This window comes from Narcine bancroftii, chromosome 6 (genome assembly GCF_036971445.1).
Source record: "Narcine bancroftii isolate sNarBan1 chromosome 6, sNarBan1.hap1, whole genome shotgun sequence".
In the NCBI taxonomy this organism is placed as follows: domain Eukaryota; kingdom Metazoa; phylum Chordata; class Chondrichthyes; order Torpediniformes; family Narcinidae; genus Narcine; species Narcine bancroftii.
In genome coordinates this window covers 178,388,310-178,403,697 of record NC_091474.1, presented here as the reverse complement: position 1 = coordinate 178,403,697, position 15,388 = coordinate 178,388,310, and the positions used below count along the sequence as shown (strand labels likewise).

General features: G+C 36.9%; 1 protein-coding gene across 1 annotated transcript; it reads left to right on the top strand.

Moving 5' to 3' along the window:
* The first annotated feature begins 5,180 nt into the window (after positions 1 to 5,180).
* ccn6 (cellular communication network factor 6) lies at positions 5,181 to 14,574 on the top strand. Its single transcript, XM_069888107.1, has 5 exons — positions 5,181 to 5,284; positions 6,354 to 6,640; positions 8,780 to 9,034; positions 12,099 to 12,292; positions 13,495 to 14,574. The coding sequence occupies exons 1-5, from the start codon at positions 5,181 to 5,183 to the stop codon at positions 13,768 to 13,770; spliced, it is 1,116 nt and encodes a 371-aa protein (XP_069744208.1). The 3' UTR covers positions 13,771 to 14,574.
* Positions 14,575 to 15,388: the final 814 nt, after the last annotated feature.

Genomic DNA, 15,388 nt, shown 5'->3' with positions numbered 1-15,388 from the left:
TTGCTGTGCTGGCTGGATCATCTGCATTTGTCTGTTCCTGAAGTGTCTCTTGCATTTTCAGCAGGCTCTTTCGATTCATCCTCAGTATTTGATCATCCTCTGTTCCAACAGTGTAGGATCTTGGATTTACCTCCTCTAGGACAGCAGCCTTTTTGTCCAAAGTGTTGGAATTTGGTTTGGGCCTGTAGAGAATGAAAGTGTTATTCCCATCAAAAACTCAGTGGGTGACATGCCATGCTCAAGGGGTGATAAAGATCTGAGCCACTGTCTTGTGCTTCCCTGAGCAACTGTTTAACTATGCGAACTCCATTTTCTGATTTACCGTTTGACTGTGGATGTAGAGGACTTGAAGGCACATTTTGAAAATCATGTTCTTCTGGAAAGTTCTAGAATTTTCCACAGCTGTAAGCATGGTTCATTGCACTGTGGATGATTTGAGGAGTTCCATGTCTTGCAAAGATTGATTTCAGATATTTGATCACACAAGCAGCAGGCATGTTAGGAAGCAGCACAATTTCCAGATAGCTTGATAGATAATCAATAACCAGCAAAAAAAAAAATTCCATCTCTGTGGAACAGATCAGTCCCAACTTTCTGCCATGGTTCTGCTGGTAAGTCAGCAATGATCATGGGTTCCTTTATCTGCTTTGCTTGATGTTTCAAACAGGTCTCACAGTTGGAAACCTTCTTGTTGATGAAAGCATTTCATGAAAGCAGTTCTGGCCCTCCTCTTGCATTTTTCCCTCTTGCATTTTTCCATTCTAGAGTCCCTCTTGTGCACCCTTTTCAGCATCTCTTGTTGCAGTGATTGAGGAATGATAATTCTGCTTTGTCTGAGTAGAAATCCAGTTACAACACTCAGCTTGAATCTCAATGGCTAACATTCATCTCTAGGCCATCCTTCATTCAGATTCTTGATTACCTTCTGTAGAACTGCGTCCTTTTCTATTTCAGCTGTGATCTGCTTGGATTTCATGTCAGACGCAGGAAGAGATTCAGTGATCAGGTTCATGTGGAGATTCACATCTGTCTCTGTGGAACTCTTCATTGTATGCTTCATGCTGCGCCATTTCACTGGATAATGCATCAGCTAACCCAGTAAGTTTTTTTCTAGCGTGTATACCAATTCAAAGTCATAAAATTGTAGCTTCATCATCAGTCTTTGGATTCGAGGTGACATTTCAATGAATTTCTTTTCTTGATTATCACTATTAGTGGCTTGTGGTCTGTCTCTGCCATGAATGTTGGTAGGTCATACACATATCTGTGAAATTTCTTGAATCCATAGACCATTCCTAGACATTCTTTCTTAATCTGTGCATAATGACATTCAAATGTTGTCACTGTCCTTGATGTGTATGCAACTGGCCTCCAATCTTCTCCCACAGCCTGAAGTAGTACGGCACCTATTCCATCTTTTGAAACATCTGTAGATAATTTTGTCCTTCTGGATTCATCAAATAACGTCAAAAGCACCAGTTCTGTAGTTAGAATGGTCTTCAGTCATCCCCATTCTTCCTCATGGTTGTCTGTCCACTTGCACTCACATTTGTCCTGTAACAACTTCCTTAGGTACATTATTTTGGAAGACAGATTTGGTATGAATTTACAATGAAATTTATAATTTCCAGCACTCTCAATATGCCTTTTTTGGACAGTGGGTCTGGGCATCTCTAAAATTGCTTTCACCTTGCTCTTCTCTGGCTCCACACCTGCCTCTTACAGTTTATCTCCCAGAAAGGTGATTTCCTTCACACCAAACTGACATTTTTATCTGTTTAACTTTAATCCATACTTCTGGATGTGTTGTAGCACTTTGATGAACCTCTCATTGTGTTGCTCCTGTGTGGATCCCCATTAGAACATGTCATCCATGTACACATGTACCCCATTTATGCCTTCTATGATGTGCTCCATTGTCCCATGGAACACTTCAGGAGCTGAGGAAGTTCCAAAGGCATCCTCAGACAGGAGTATTGGTCAAATGATGTATTAAATATAAAGTATTTTGTGCTATCTTCATGAAGTTTTAATTGCCAGAAGCCCTGGGATACATCCAATTTAGTGAAAAACTTTGCACCGGCCCTCTCATTTGTAATTTCATCCCTGGTTGGAATCTGATAATGTTCTCTCTTTGTATTGGCAATCAAGGCTTTTGGAATCATGCACATGCTTAGGTCACCATTCTTCTTTTTGACACACATCATTAAATTCACCAATTCTGTGGGCTCCCTCACTTTCTTTATGATATCTAGTGCTGTCATTCAGTTGAGTTCTTGTTTGAGCTTTTCTTTTAGTGGCACTGGATCCCGCCTCAGGGCCTGCACTATTGGCCGTGTGTCCTCCTTTAATTGTATTTTATAGGTGAATGGTAGAACTCCAAACCCCTTGAAGATGTCTGGAAAGTGATCCAGTATTTCTTACATGGTGTTCCATGAAATGTCGCTGTTAATGTGCTATACTGTCTTGACTAGGTTTAAGTTTTCACATGCTTTGTCACAGAGCAGTGATTCATGTCCATCTAGGACTATGGTGAACCTGAGGTGGTGCTCTTTAACTTTCACCTTTAGTTTACATTTACCTTTTGTGTCAATTCTCTGTCCATTGTAGGCTTTGAGCTGTACAGGATTGGCATGGATGTATGGCTTTATCTTCACTGCCCCGATGTCATGCTCACAGATCAAATTGACCTTTGCCCCTGAGTACAGCTTGAAAGGAGTATCTGCACCATTTGCTTGCAAAGACACAGTCCACTTGTCCTGCTCAACTCTGTTCATGCTTGGCTTATTCCTCATAACCCTCAATTCCACTTTTATTCAAAAATCCATCAAACTGTGTCTTAACTACATCTAATGAGGCAGCATCTACATCTAACTACATCTAACTGTGTCTTAACTACATCTAATGAGCTGCATGACTCTATGGGAGAAGCAACTCCTTCTCATCTGTTTTAAATCTACTCTTCTGGTGTCATTTTGCAGATGTAAGAAGAAAATAAAGAGGCAGATGTTTGAAGAACTCATTGCCTCTTCTGATGTTTCCTTCTTTGCCACCTTGTAACCACCATTCCTGCTGCTGCCATTACCAGCATTACATGTTCCCATTGTTTTTGCATGTTGTCCAGCATTTGGAGGGGTGGTAACTTGCAGGCATCAAGCTGAAGCCCACAGATCCAATTGGCTCCTGATCCCAATTTCCAAATTGCTGGAAGTCTGTGGGTACTATTGCTTGAATACTAATTCTGACTTTTAAATTAACATTAAATCAGTTTCTTTGTCTTCTATCTGTCTACATGGAATCTATTTCTGAGCTAATTAATGGAACAGAGCAGGGGAGAAATTGTTCTCAAGTCATTTGTACAAAGTACACTAAATCAATAAAAGGAGTAAATAATACAGAAACAATTTTTCAAAATGGAATAATAAAGTGAAGGGAGGGATGTTTAGGGGAGATAAGTTTAATTGTAAGTTATATCAGGGATAAGGTTTTTTTTTACACAGAGAGTTGTGGGTGTCTGGAATGCCTTGCCAGAGATGGTGGTGGAGGCTGAAACATTAGGGGCATTTAAGAGACTCCTAGACAGGCATATGAATGGAATGAAAATAGAGGGTTATGAGGTAGAGAGGGTTTAGTACTTTTTTTTAATGAATATATGGGTCAGTACAACATCGAGGGCCGAAGGGCATATGTTCTATGTTCAACCAGACAGTAAGTAAGAGTGTTCTTCACAACATCCAAGGTGTGAGAGTTGGCCTGTTTGTTCTCAAATAAAGAGTTTCTGTTGCTGTGAGATTGTAATATAATCTTCAGCAGGAGGCTCTGTACATATTTTATTTCTGCACCAAGACACTAGGCAGATTAAACTAACCTTGTAATCATCCCTCTGTGCTAGTCCCATGCATGGACACATAACCTCAAAGATGTGCAACAACTGAATTAAGAAAAAAAAAGCACATTCAATTATTGTTAATTAATTAAAGACAAATAAACAGTGAAATGAAGACAAAAAGGCAGAGAACATTCCAAACCTTGCATGTTTACTGAAGGTCAGTTATTCCTTGAAATAAAATTTCTATTAAAATAAAATAGCAAAATTGGGTAGATGAATAGAATATTATTGTTTCTTTAAAAGTGGTAAAATACTGTGGTTTTATTAAAAACAGTTGAATATATTTTTAAATATGGGAAAAAAAATCACCAAGTATATTTAATCTGTTTACTGTGAATAAAATTATTTAAAATCACAGTAAATTATTTTGCGAAACTCTACTGAAGTTTGATAGTTTTATTGGCGGATATTGGTCAGCTTCATATTAATATTGACATAAAACATATTAATAACATCTCTTTGTGTCCATTTTCTCAGAAATTCTATGGCATTTGGAGAGCAATCCCAAAAAGGGCCATTAGTGGGGTTTAATTTTTTTTAAACTTTAGATATGCCGCACAGTAACAGGCCATTTCGGCCCATGAATCAGTGCCACCCAATTTACACCCAATATTAATCTATATCGCCAGCACCCTTTGAACAGTGAGCAGAAACAGGAGCCCCCAGGGAAACGTACAGAGACATGGGGAGACATACAGTCTCTGTAGAGACAGTGGGGAATTTGAACACCGGTCCTGATCGTTGGCGCTGTAAAGGCATTGCATTAACCACTACACCAACCGTGCTGGCTTATGCCAACCATGCTGGCCTACGCCAACTGTCTGGCTTGTGCGTCATTGAACCAGAGGAGGCAATGGGTAACATAGGAACATAAAAATTAGAAGCCCTTTATGTCTGTTCTGCTATTTAATTTAAATAATAGCTATCTTTTACCCCAGCATCAATTCGAGTAATAATTCAATATTTGAATCCCTTAATATCTAAAACGTATCTGCTTCTGTCTTCAATATACTCAGCCATTGAGCTTCCACAATCTTCCTAAATAGATTGCCAGAGCCTGTAAGGAATATAAAGGAAGGATGGAAGAACTTAGGAAGGAAATCAGGAGGGTAAAAAGGGTACATGAAGTATCCTTGGGAAATCCCAAGGAATTTTGTAGAAATGCGAGAAACAAGAGGGAGCTAGGGAAAGCACAGGATCACTTGGGGACCAAGAATGCAATTTAGGCCTGGAACCAAAGCAAGTGGGTAAGGAACTAAATGAGTATTTTATGTTCACCAAGGAGAAGATCATGAACTATCGTGAAATCAGGGAAGGGTATGTTGATATTCTAGGACATGTTGATATCAAGGAGGAAGAGGTGTTGGATCAGTTGAAGAACATTAAGGTGCATAAGTCTGTTGGGCCTGGTGGGATCTATCCCAGATTAATAAGAGAGGCAAGTGAGGAGCTTGCTGAGTTTTGACAGAAATTTTTGTTTAAATCTCTTTAGTAGCCCATGTGGTGCTGGGGGAATGGAAATTAGCCAATGTTATTCCTTAGTTAGGGTGCTGAATACAGAAATCAGGCTGCAGTTATATATACTTGAATGAAGCACAATTAAGTACCATGTTGCAGTTTAGGTCCCCATATTATGGGCATGATGGCTTTGAATAAGGTACAGAAGAGCTTCATCGGGATGTTGCCTGGATTGGATATTATGAGCTTTGAGGAAGGATTGAACAAACCTAGATTGTTTTCTTTGGAGTATCAGAGGTTGAAGGATGACCCCACAGAAGTATATAAAATTATGAGTGACATGGATAGGGTAAAAAGTCAGGGGAAGTGGTGGAAGCAGATATGATAACAATGTTTAAGAGGTGTTCAGACACAAGTGAATAGGCAGGCAATGGAGGATATAAGCCATGTGCAAGAAGATGCAATTAGATTAATTTGGCAACATGACTGGCACAGATATTATAGGTCAACAAGTCTGTTCTTATGGTGTACTCTGTTTCCCAATATCTGTTCTGAATGGTCAGCAGCTAATTTTGATTCTTTGACTCCTGGCACTAAATAATCTGGCCTTATGCCAAGACCATACAAATTAAGATAAGTTCTCACTCCTCTAGTTCAAGGAAGTATAGGCCAAATCTGCTTAATTTCTCTTTAAAATTCAACTCCAACCCCCACCCCCACCGCCTTCAATTGTTTTGTTGTTTTGGATAACCATAATAAAAAGATTTGAGAAAGCACAACTTCACTGAGAAAGCTTTAAACTTCACTGGCCTTACAAACTAGTTCATTCAACTCTGCCTGAAGACCTCTGATATTACTAATGTAAACAAGTGGAAATTCCATGTCAAAGTTATTAAAGTAAATGTTAATTCCCTATTATGATCAGTATTTTAAAAACTGTGACAATAACTCTTTGAGACTAGATTGTGATCTTTAGGATTTAAACTGTATGTAAGTTCTTATGCAGGATTGAACAGTGTCAAGCACAAGCAGTCGTGGAAAGTGGAAAGAAGGCAGCAGAATTTGAAGAAGCTCCTGAACGCAGACAATTTTGCAAATGGCCATGTAAATGCCTGCGCAAACCTGTATGTGCACCTGGAACAAGTTTGGTAACTGATGGCTGCGGATGTTGCAAAGCCTGTGCAAAGCAATTTGGGGAACTGTGCACTGAAGCTGACACCTGTGACCCTCACAAGGATTTGTACTGCGACTATTCTGGTGATAGGCCCAAGTACGAATTTGGAATATGTGCATGTAAGTTAATTTGTCCAAACAATATTTTCTCTTCAAGTATAATGTAATTAATGGTCTAATATTCCTTCATGGAATCTAGCTGAATATTTTGATTCAATTGTTATGTTAATATTTAAAAAAAACTTTTATTAGACAGAGTAAAACTCTTAGGAATGGAGGTGGATCTACATTTGAATTGAATTGTTTTTATTATTACATGAATCAAAATACAGTAAAATGTTTTAATTTTCATACTATCCATGCAAGTCTGCTCATATAATAGGTAGTGCAATAATAACAAAAAAAACCAAGATAACAGCAGTGTTCAATAAGTTAAATCATGGAGGGCATAGAGAAAAGTAGTTCAAAGCAGTGCACATGCAACAGCTTTTACCAGTGTGAAATCCATTTAAGTGCCCCATAACAATAAACTGTGCTTAAATCTGGAGGTTCATGTTTTCAAGCACATGTATCTTCTAACTGGGGTGGGATAGTTCCTTTAATATGTCATCAGTTTTCCTGAAACAACGGGATGTTTTGATGGAGTCGGTGGAGGCGAAATTGGTTTGTGTAATGGCCAGAGCTGTGCTCACAATCCCCCACAGTCCCTTGTGCTCTTGTGCAGAGATGCTTCTCGTGCCGAGCTGTCATGCATCCAAACAGCATTTATTCTATGGTGTCTGGGTAAAAGTTAAGGGACTTTGGTGACATGCCAAATTTTCTCCGGCTTCTGAGAGATTTATTTCAATGGTAAGACATCTGTGTTAAATTGAGCAGTTTTAAAGTACCAAGTTGCAAATGGAAAGCATTTCTGATAAGCAGTTATTTTGTTTACTGTAGGAATGATAGAAAATATGTTTCAAGTGGAATTACTTCACTTAGGAAATTTGCTGTGTATTGTATATGTTTGATAATCTGTTTCCTAAATTGCTGCTACATCTAAATATTCTGCTGGATTAATGAGGTGCAATTAGTTAGCAAAAACAAGGACAGTGATCCAAATGTGTTTAATTGTAAATCATTGAGCAGGAGATCTTGGACATCAGAGAGTATTCAAAATAAAGTGCTAATGATTCATAGAAATGTCTGGCCTTTCAGTCCATCTTGCCAATGTTATCTGTCATCCCTTTCAATGCTAATCCCATGCGCCTGCATTAAGATAAATACCCTTCCAGCAGCATAGTGACTAGATGTGTATGCAATACTTCATATGGTCTAATATGTGTGTATGATGTATATTTACATTAATAAATGCCAATGCCAAAATCCTGGGTTATTTTGTCTGAATTCACACATTGTTGGATGAGGAGATGGTTCTTTATGGTGGCTGAAGTCAATGTAAGCATTAATACTGTATGTACTGACAGGTAAAGGAGAATATATTTCCTGATTTAGAATTGTAACGGGTCAAATACACAACTTTGGCTCATTGCTATCCTGATCCCATAGCTGTAACTGTTCTGCTCAGATTCAATAAAACAAATGTAATTATTAGAAATAAAAAAGCATAATTTGAATTATTTTCACACAAAAAGTCTACATTATTGAGAAACAGCGTCTCATTATTTTTTCTTTAACAGAAATTCTGCTTGTTCCCAAATCATCTAGGAAGAGGCCACATATTTTTCTCCAACATTTCCGCAAAACCAGATATTTGTCCAGAAAAAAACACACATATCCAATGAACGGTCACAAATAAAATTGACCTTAAATGTATAAAATAATTCAAAATAAATATATGTATTTTTCATTTCCAAATAAACATTATTCACAATTATATATATATATATATCTACAGTGCCAACTCTTTTCAAATTCATAGTATCCAGTTCATACATACACACAAAGAATGAAGTCCAAAGTTTATAAAACTTGCATAGTATTCTATTCATTTGTACATTCTGTTATTGTAATGTCTTGGCTAACAGAGAAATAGGAGCTGAAATTTTCCCAACATCTAGAGTATGCTCTCCTTTTTAGCTGGTGGTGTGGAAGTTAACCATATAGTTTTTTTTGCTACATAAATGTAAATTAATGCATATTAATGCATTGTACAACTAATGGATAAAAGCAGTAAAATTAAAAATATGGATAATCAATTTTTAAACATGTACCAAGATTAATCTACAGTTTTCTCAAACGGGTCTCTGCTTTCTTTAGATACTATTGGAGTTGGGTGCGAGTTAAATGGAATATATTATAGACATGGTCAAACATTCCAACCTCACTGCCACTATAAATGCACATGTGTGAATGGTGCTTTGGGATGCACCCCTACCTGCACTAAGAAATTGGCTGCTGGCCAGTGTAAAAATGTCAAGGTCATCAAGAGTTCTGAATACTGCTGTGAAAAGTCCCATTGTGATAAAACTGGAGGGAAGAGCCAGCAAGCAATAGCTCAAAGAGTAATGTCTGGTAAGTGTGGAGAATATTGTAATGCATTTGGAATCAAATTTATATCTTTGGGTTTGACAGTACAAATCATCCAATGCAGATGATTCCTTTAACTGTTTGATAGGTGTGTGATTGATTTCATAATTTCTTAGCTGGCTGAAAGGATACAGTACTTTCATTCACACGAAATCGCCTGGCATATGCTAGTGTCCCTTATGGCTATGGGGTTTCCAAAGAAAAAAAATGACAAAGCAGCATTGATATTGATGGAATGTATAATCTATGGATATTGAAGCAGGAAAAAAAAACTTTTAAACCAAATAAATTTGGAATTAAAAACCAAATACATTTACACTAGCATCAAGTTCAGACCATATTATGGTGTGTAATGTTTGAGGAATGAATTTCTTCAGTATTTTAATTTCTTGTGAAAAGGTAATTTATGATTTAATGAAATATTAATTAGTAAGTTGTACAAAAAATTGCTGTATTTATATTTGGAAAGTTTTGGAAAGCTTGGATTAGAACACACATTTTTGTTTTTTTAAAAAATAATTTTGTTTAATTATTATATGTTTGAGATTATCAGGAAAAGTATCTTGTGTAGCCCTGTAATTTCTGCAAAGATTCATGAAGTTTTATATGATGGAAACAAGCTCTTTAGCCTGACTTGTCTGTGCAACCCAGATTTCTACCAAGCTAGTCCCATTTGCCTGCATTTGACCCATATCCTCAAAATCTTTCCTTTCTATGTGAATACCTTTTAACTTCACAATTGTACCTGCTTCTATCACTCCCTCTGTCAGTTCATTCTATATAACTGCTGTGTTCTGTGTGAAAAGGATACCCTCAGATCTATTTTAAATCTTTCCTTTCTCTCCTTATAAACCCAAGCCCTTCAGTTTTAGAAGTCTCTACCATGGGGAAAAGAAAAAGACTGTGACTATTTACCCGAACTACACCATTTTATAAATCTCTATAACAGTGGTTGTCAAACTTTTTTTTTCCACTCACATACTACTTTAAGTAATCCCCATGCCACAAGTAAGGGATTGCTTAAGATGGTATGTAAGTGGGAAGGGAAGGTTGAGAATCACTGCTCTGGACCCAATTGTTACTGAAATATTTTGCTTGAGAAAAATTGTCATTGGCCCATTTCCTTTGGAGTTATGGAACCATACACATAACAAGTCAGTGGTTTTCAAACATTTTCTTACCATCTTAAGCAATTCCTTACTAACCACAGAGCACCTATGGCATAGGGAATACTTAAAATGGTATGTGAGTGGAACGAAAAAGGTTGAGAATCATTGGTCTATAACAGGGGTGTCAAACTCAAATTCACGGAGGGCCAAAATTAAAAACTTGGACTAAGTCGAGGGCCGAACTAAATATTTATTGAAAATTTTCAACAACATCTGCATGTTTTCTCTTCTTTCAGCATATGTAATGTTAAACTTTTTCTTATTAAAATAAATGTTTAATAATAGTTTTGGATAAACTCTTTCCAGAAGCATTAACAAATGAGAAATAAAATATTCAATAAATAATATTTCTCTATAGAGGATTTGTCAAATGTTGCTAGTGTGCTGTCGAATAGTAAAATCTGAGGGCTATTGAGAATGTGGGAGAATAACATGATTCCTGAAACAATCAAATAGGTGACTGATTGTGGGCTTGAACTCTAGCAGGGTTATTTGCCATGCCCTTTTTCCATTGGTACAGATATTCTTTGATTGACACACTTTTCAAGTTTTATGCCTAATGAGCTTGTATCCAGGTGCAGGACCATTTTTAACCAGGAATATATTTATCACTGTGACATGAAACTATTGGAAGATCGTTTTATCCTGAGATTAAAGTTCCTAATCCTTACTCAGGCCTGTGTGCGGGAGGGCGGGGTTTGCGGGCGATCGGGTTGGACGACAGTGCGGGGGCATCGGCTCTCGCTGCAGGGCGGCATCTCGGTGGATCAGCGGCCCCGTCACCGTGAGTCGCGGGTCGGCCTGCGGCAGGGAGGGGGAGTGGGCAACGGTCCTGGCGAGGTCAGGCCCAAGGCCTCCGGTTCCGGGCGCTGGGAAGCGGCCTTGGCTTCCCCTGACACCGGCCAAGCCCCAAAACCAGAGTCCACGGTGAGACCCTGCAACGTAAACAGAGGAGGTGGGGGCGATTAGCGGGCTGACGCCAATGCATTCTGGGATTTATAGTATTAGCTGTGCATGCGCTATACTGGCGCGGTGGCCAGCGGGCCACCTCTAATACATTTTTGAAATGATCTTGCGGGCCAAATATAATTATATCGCGGGCCAAATTTGGCCCGTGGGCCAGAGTTTGACATGTGTGGTCTATAATGTCCCACTTCAGCCTCCTGCATTCCAAGGGGGAAAAAAGTCTCCTTACAAATACAAGGTTTCCCAGAAACATTCTTGTGAGTCTATCTGCACCCTTTCCACCTTGTTGATATTTTTCCTATAGCTAGGTAACCAAAACTACACACAATACTCCAAGTGTGGTTTCCCTAATGCTGCAACATGACTGACATCCCTGCTCTTGTATTTAATATCCTGACCAATAAAACTAAGCTTGCAAAATGCTTTCTTCATTACCTGTGTCAATTATTTCAGGGAAGTATATACCAGTACCCCTAAATCTCTTTGTATCTCCAATTGGGTCATCTGTAATATTGTGGGGTAATCATCATCAATTACCTCAAGAAATACTTATTTTAGATGGTTATAGGGAGGGTCAAAATTGCCCACAGTTTTGTGTTCCTTCCTGCATATTATATTCTTATTATCTATTTTAGAATTATCTTTATTTTAAATGTACTACTATTTTTGAGCCAAAACTTCAAGTGTCAAAGACCAGATACAAGTTCTTGTATCCTCGAAATTCTCTTTCTTTATACCTCCCTTTGCTTCTTTGATAAACCCTGAAAGCTTTGGTTTTGTCATGAAATCTTGTACAAAGCTTTGCCAAATTTTGTTCAACCATCTCTGCCATTTGCTCATCATGAACACTTCATATGAACTTGAATACAAATTTTTCCACTGTTGTGTCTCAGTCCTTCATTTATATTTCCCAGTTTACAAGGCAAGACCAGTGGTGTGGCGGAAAAAGTGTATGCTTCAAACAACACAATGGAGCGCATGTTCAAAATCTTGTGGCATAGGAATTTCAGTCAGAGTGAGAAATGACAACAGCAGGTGTGAATTTGGGAGAGAAAGTAGACTCTGCTTTATTCGACCTTGCAACACAAGCACATTGAAAAATATGAAGGTAAATAACATTAAAAAATTAATTACCATTCAATTTTTGAGTAAATTGTTTCAAAGGTGGAGTGTAGAGATTGGGATGAAAAGATCATTTGATTGCGATGGATGTACCTATTCATTGCCGCATTAAAAAATACAACCTCAAAATAACAAATAATCCCTTGGGTCATGTTGTAAGGAAAGACACTCATCTCAAATTATTAACACTAAGTGTGTTCCAAAGTAGTATCAGTGATTTATAATCTGAAATATGAAACATATATATTTTATAATGAGCAAGTGTACAAAGAATGAAAAAATTGGAATCTTAGTTGAAATTCAATCAACTCAGCCTTTCCTTTCTTGAACATCTCTATACTGGAGTTGTCTAGAACCAATTCTGGAGTATTTTTCATTACTATAGGATTGCCCTCAGCTATATCAAATGTACCAATTATATCAGATTTATCTTGTTTCTATTCATAGGACCTTGTTCACAAATTGCCAGAAACTACTCTTGAAGTACAAGCGATTACACATCAAATCACTCCATTGCCTCTCAAGCATATTGAAATAAATTTTGTTCAATGGTGGATGGAAATACTTCTGAATTTGGTCAAATACAAATCCATAGACTGTTTTACATTAACAGCTGCATTTTCATGAACAGCTATACTTTAAACCTCACTGGTTTTCTCCCTAATAATCTGTCGATGGGCTCTTCAATAAAACCAGCTACCTTTACCGCTGCCTTCAATTCAAGGTTTAATGATAATATTTTTACACAAAACTATATATATAGTATAGTTTGAGACAGACTATGAAATTCCATGAGATGCATGCCTCATAACTTGTGGGTTCTGGAAACAAAGAACTCTGAATTTATTTTTTAAAAAGCTAAACTTTGCTCCTTCCCAATCATTGAAATAAAGCAAATGATCAAAAGTTACTTGCCTTGATGCATGTTTCTAAACTCCATCCAGAACATTAGACTGTACGAGTAATGCCCCAAATTTCAATTCCATTCTATTCTATTACATTCAATTATTTTTTTATTGCTTCCTAAGAAGGAATAAACTCTTTGTTCACCAAGTTCATTTGACCGTACTGTTAAAATATTGGATGAAGTAGCTATAATGCCAGTGTGGATGAATTGCTGTTACCAAAATCTTCATTCATTTTGCAAAATAGTTTTTATTAAAAAAATAATTTTATGTCTTTTTTTAGAAAGACAAAAAGTGTCTACAGTCATTTCAACATGCCAAGTCTGATCGATTTTCTCTCTCTGGTTGCACAAGCAGAAGACGTTATAGACCAACGTTCTGTGGTACCTGCTCTGATTCCCGTTGCTGCATTCCCAATCAAGCTAAAACTGTGAAAGTAGAATTTAACTGTACAGATGGAGGAATAATCATATGGAAGATGATGTGGATCACATCTTGCAAATGTCAACGAGTCTGTATTGATTCAGAGGACATATTCTCAGATCTTAAACTGCTGTAGACAATCAATGCTTGTGGCATAGAATAGAAACATGTACACAGATCTTCTCTACCAAAGGATGTAAATTTGGTTTTGTATGTAATTCAGCTAAGTTACACAGACTGGCAAATTACCGTCATAAAACAGCTCGATGTGTTTCTCTCATAAATTTTCTTCCATACAAACCTCTAATTTGCTCCATTATGTGAGTAAAATATGATCCATTTATAAAGCATGTCTACATTAGTTTCTTTACTGAGCCTTTTCTCAAATTAAATTCAGGTTGAGCTCTGTACAGTTTAGCAGATACCCTTGCCTATAGGATAACAATTCAAGAAGAACTAGAGTTGTTGTAATAAAATTCCTGTTTTACGTGTATCAGTTTGAGGAGGACAAGGCCTTGTGATATTCCACAAATTAATATATATTTTCATTGAACTTTTTAAAAGTTGAAAATTGCTACAGGATGTTGAATGGAACACATCTAAATTGTTATTGCAAGTAAGTAATCTTGTATTTAAATATCTATAACTCTTCACCCATTTTATTGGTCACGTGATTGAAAGTGGCCTTAGCTGGTCGTATGTAGTAATTGTAAGTTGGTTCAGGAAAAACAATCGTGCCTGAGTTAAGTGGTTAAAGATTTAAAATACACTCTTCTAAATTGAGTACATATTCCAGTCTGATGCTATCTGCCTTTTGGATTAAACACTAGACCAATGCCTTGTTTTTTTTTGCATCTAATTGGGAAGACATTATTTGAAGAACTGGAATTTTTACTTGATTAACATTTATTCTCAAGTTAATATTAAAAAAAATCCAATTTGTTGATCATTCATTTCATTGTTGAGTGTAGTAGTTTTCTCTAAGTAGATCAGCTGCCATATCTTGTATTAACTGAATGACATTCATTAAAATAAAACACAATTGGCTGGATAAATGCAACATTATAAATGTAGATTCTTTTAATTTTTAAGGACATATATGCATGAAAAAAATAGTAATTTACCTGTTAAAACATGATCAGAAATTGCATAATTTTAAAGTACATTTTATCTGAAATGGTCGGGATGAAGTTTATTTTGGATAAATGATATTTTCAGGTTAACTGGTCATTTTAAAAAAAAAACCCAGCTCAGTAGCAACAACAAATCACCTGTAACAGTGTTTGAACAACAAAGGAAGGCTTTTTAAGTATAAAATGATGTTTAATTCTCACCCCAAAAAAACCTGAACAAAGATAAATCCAACCACCAAAAACTCAAAATTCTTCTCAGAGGTTTTCCCAAAATTCAAAAAACTTTTCAACCTGTGATGTCAGTTCGGCTCTGAAAAAATTTCAGATAACAAAATTTCTGATTGTTTCAGATATCCTCATTTATTGAAATTTTTTTGGAGGTGAAATGATGTAATTTCGGCTTTGAAATTTTTTGGATAAATGAGAATTTCTGATTTTTTTGAAATCCTCAATCATTTGAAAAAAAAATGGAGTTGAATAAATGCCACTTCCAGGTCCAAAACATTTTGGATACCTGAGGATTTCAGATAATCCAATTTCAGATAATCGAAGTTGCACTGTACATTAAAACTTTTAGACTATTTGGAAATCTTGAAGCTTCACCATCTGGATCACTGGACA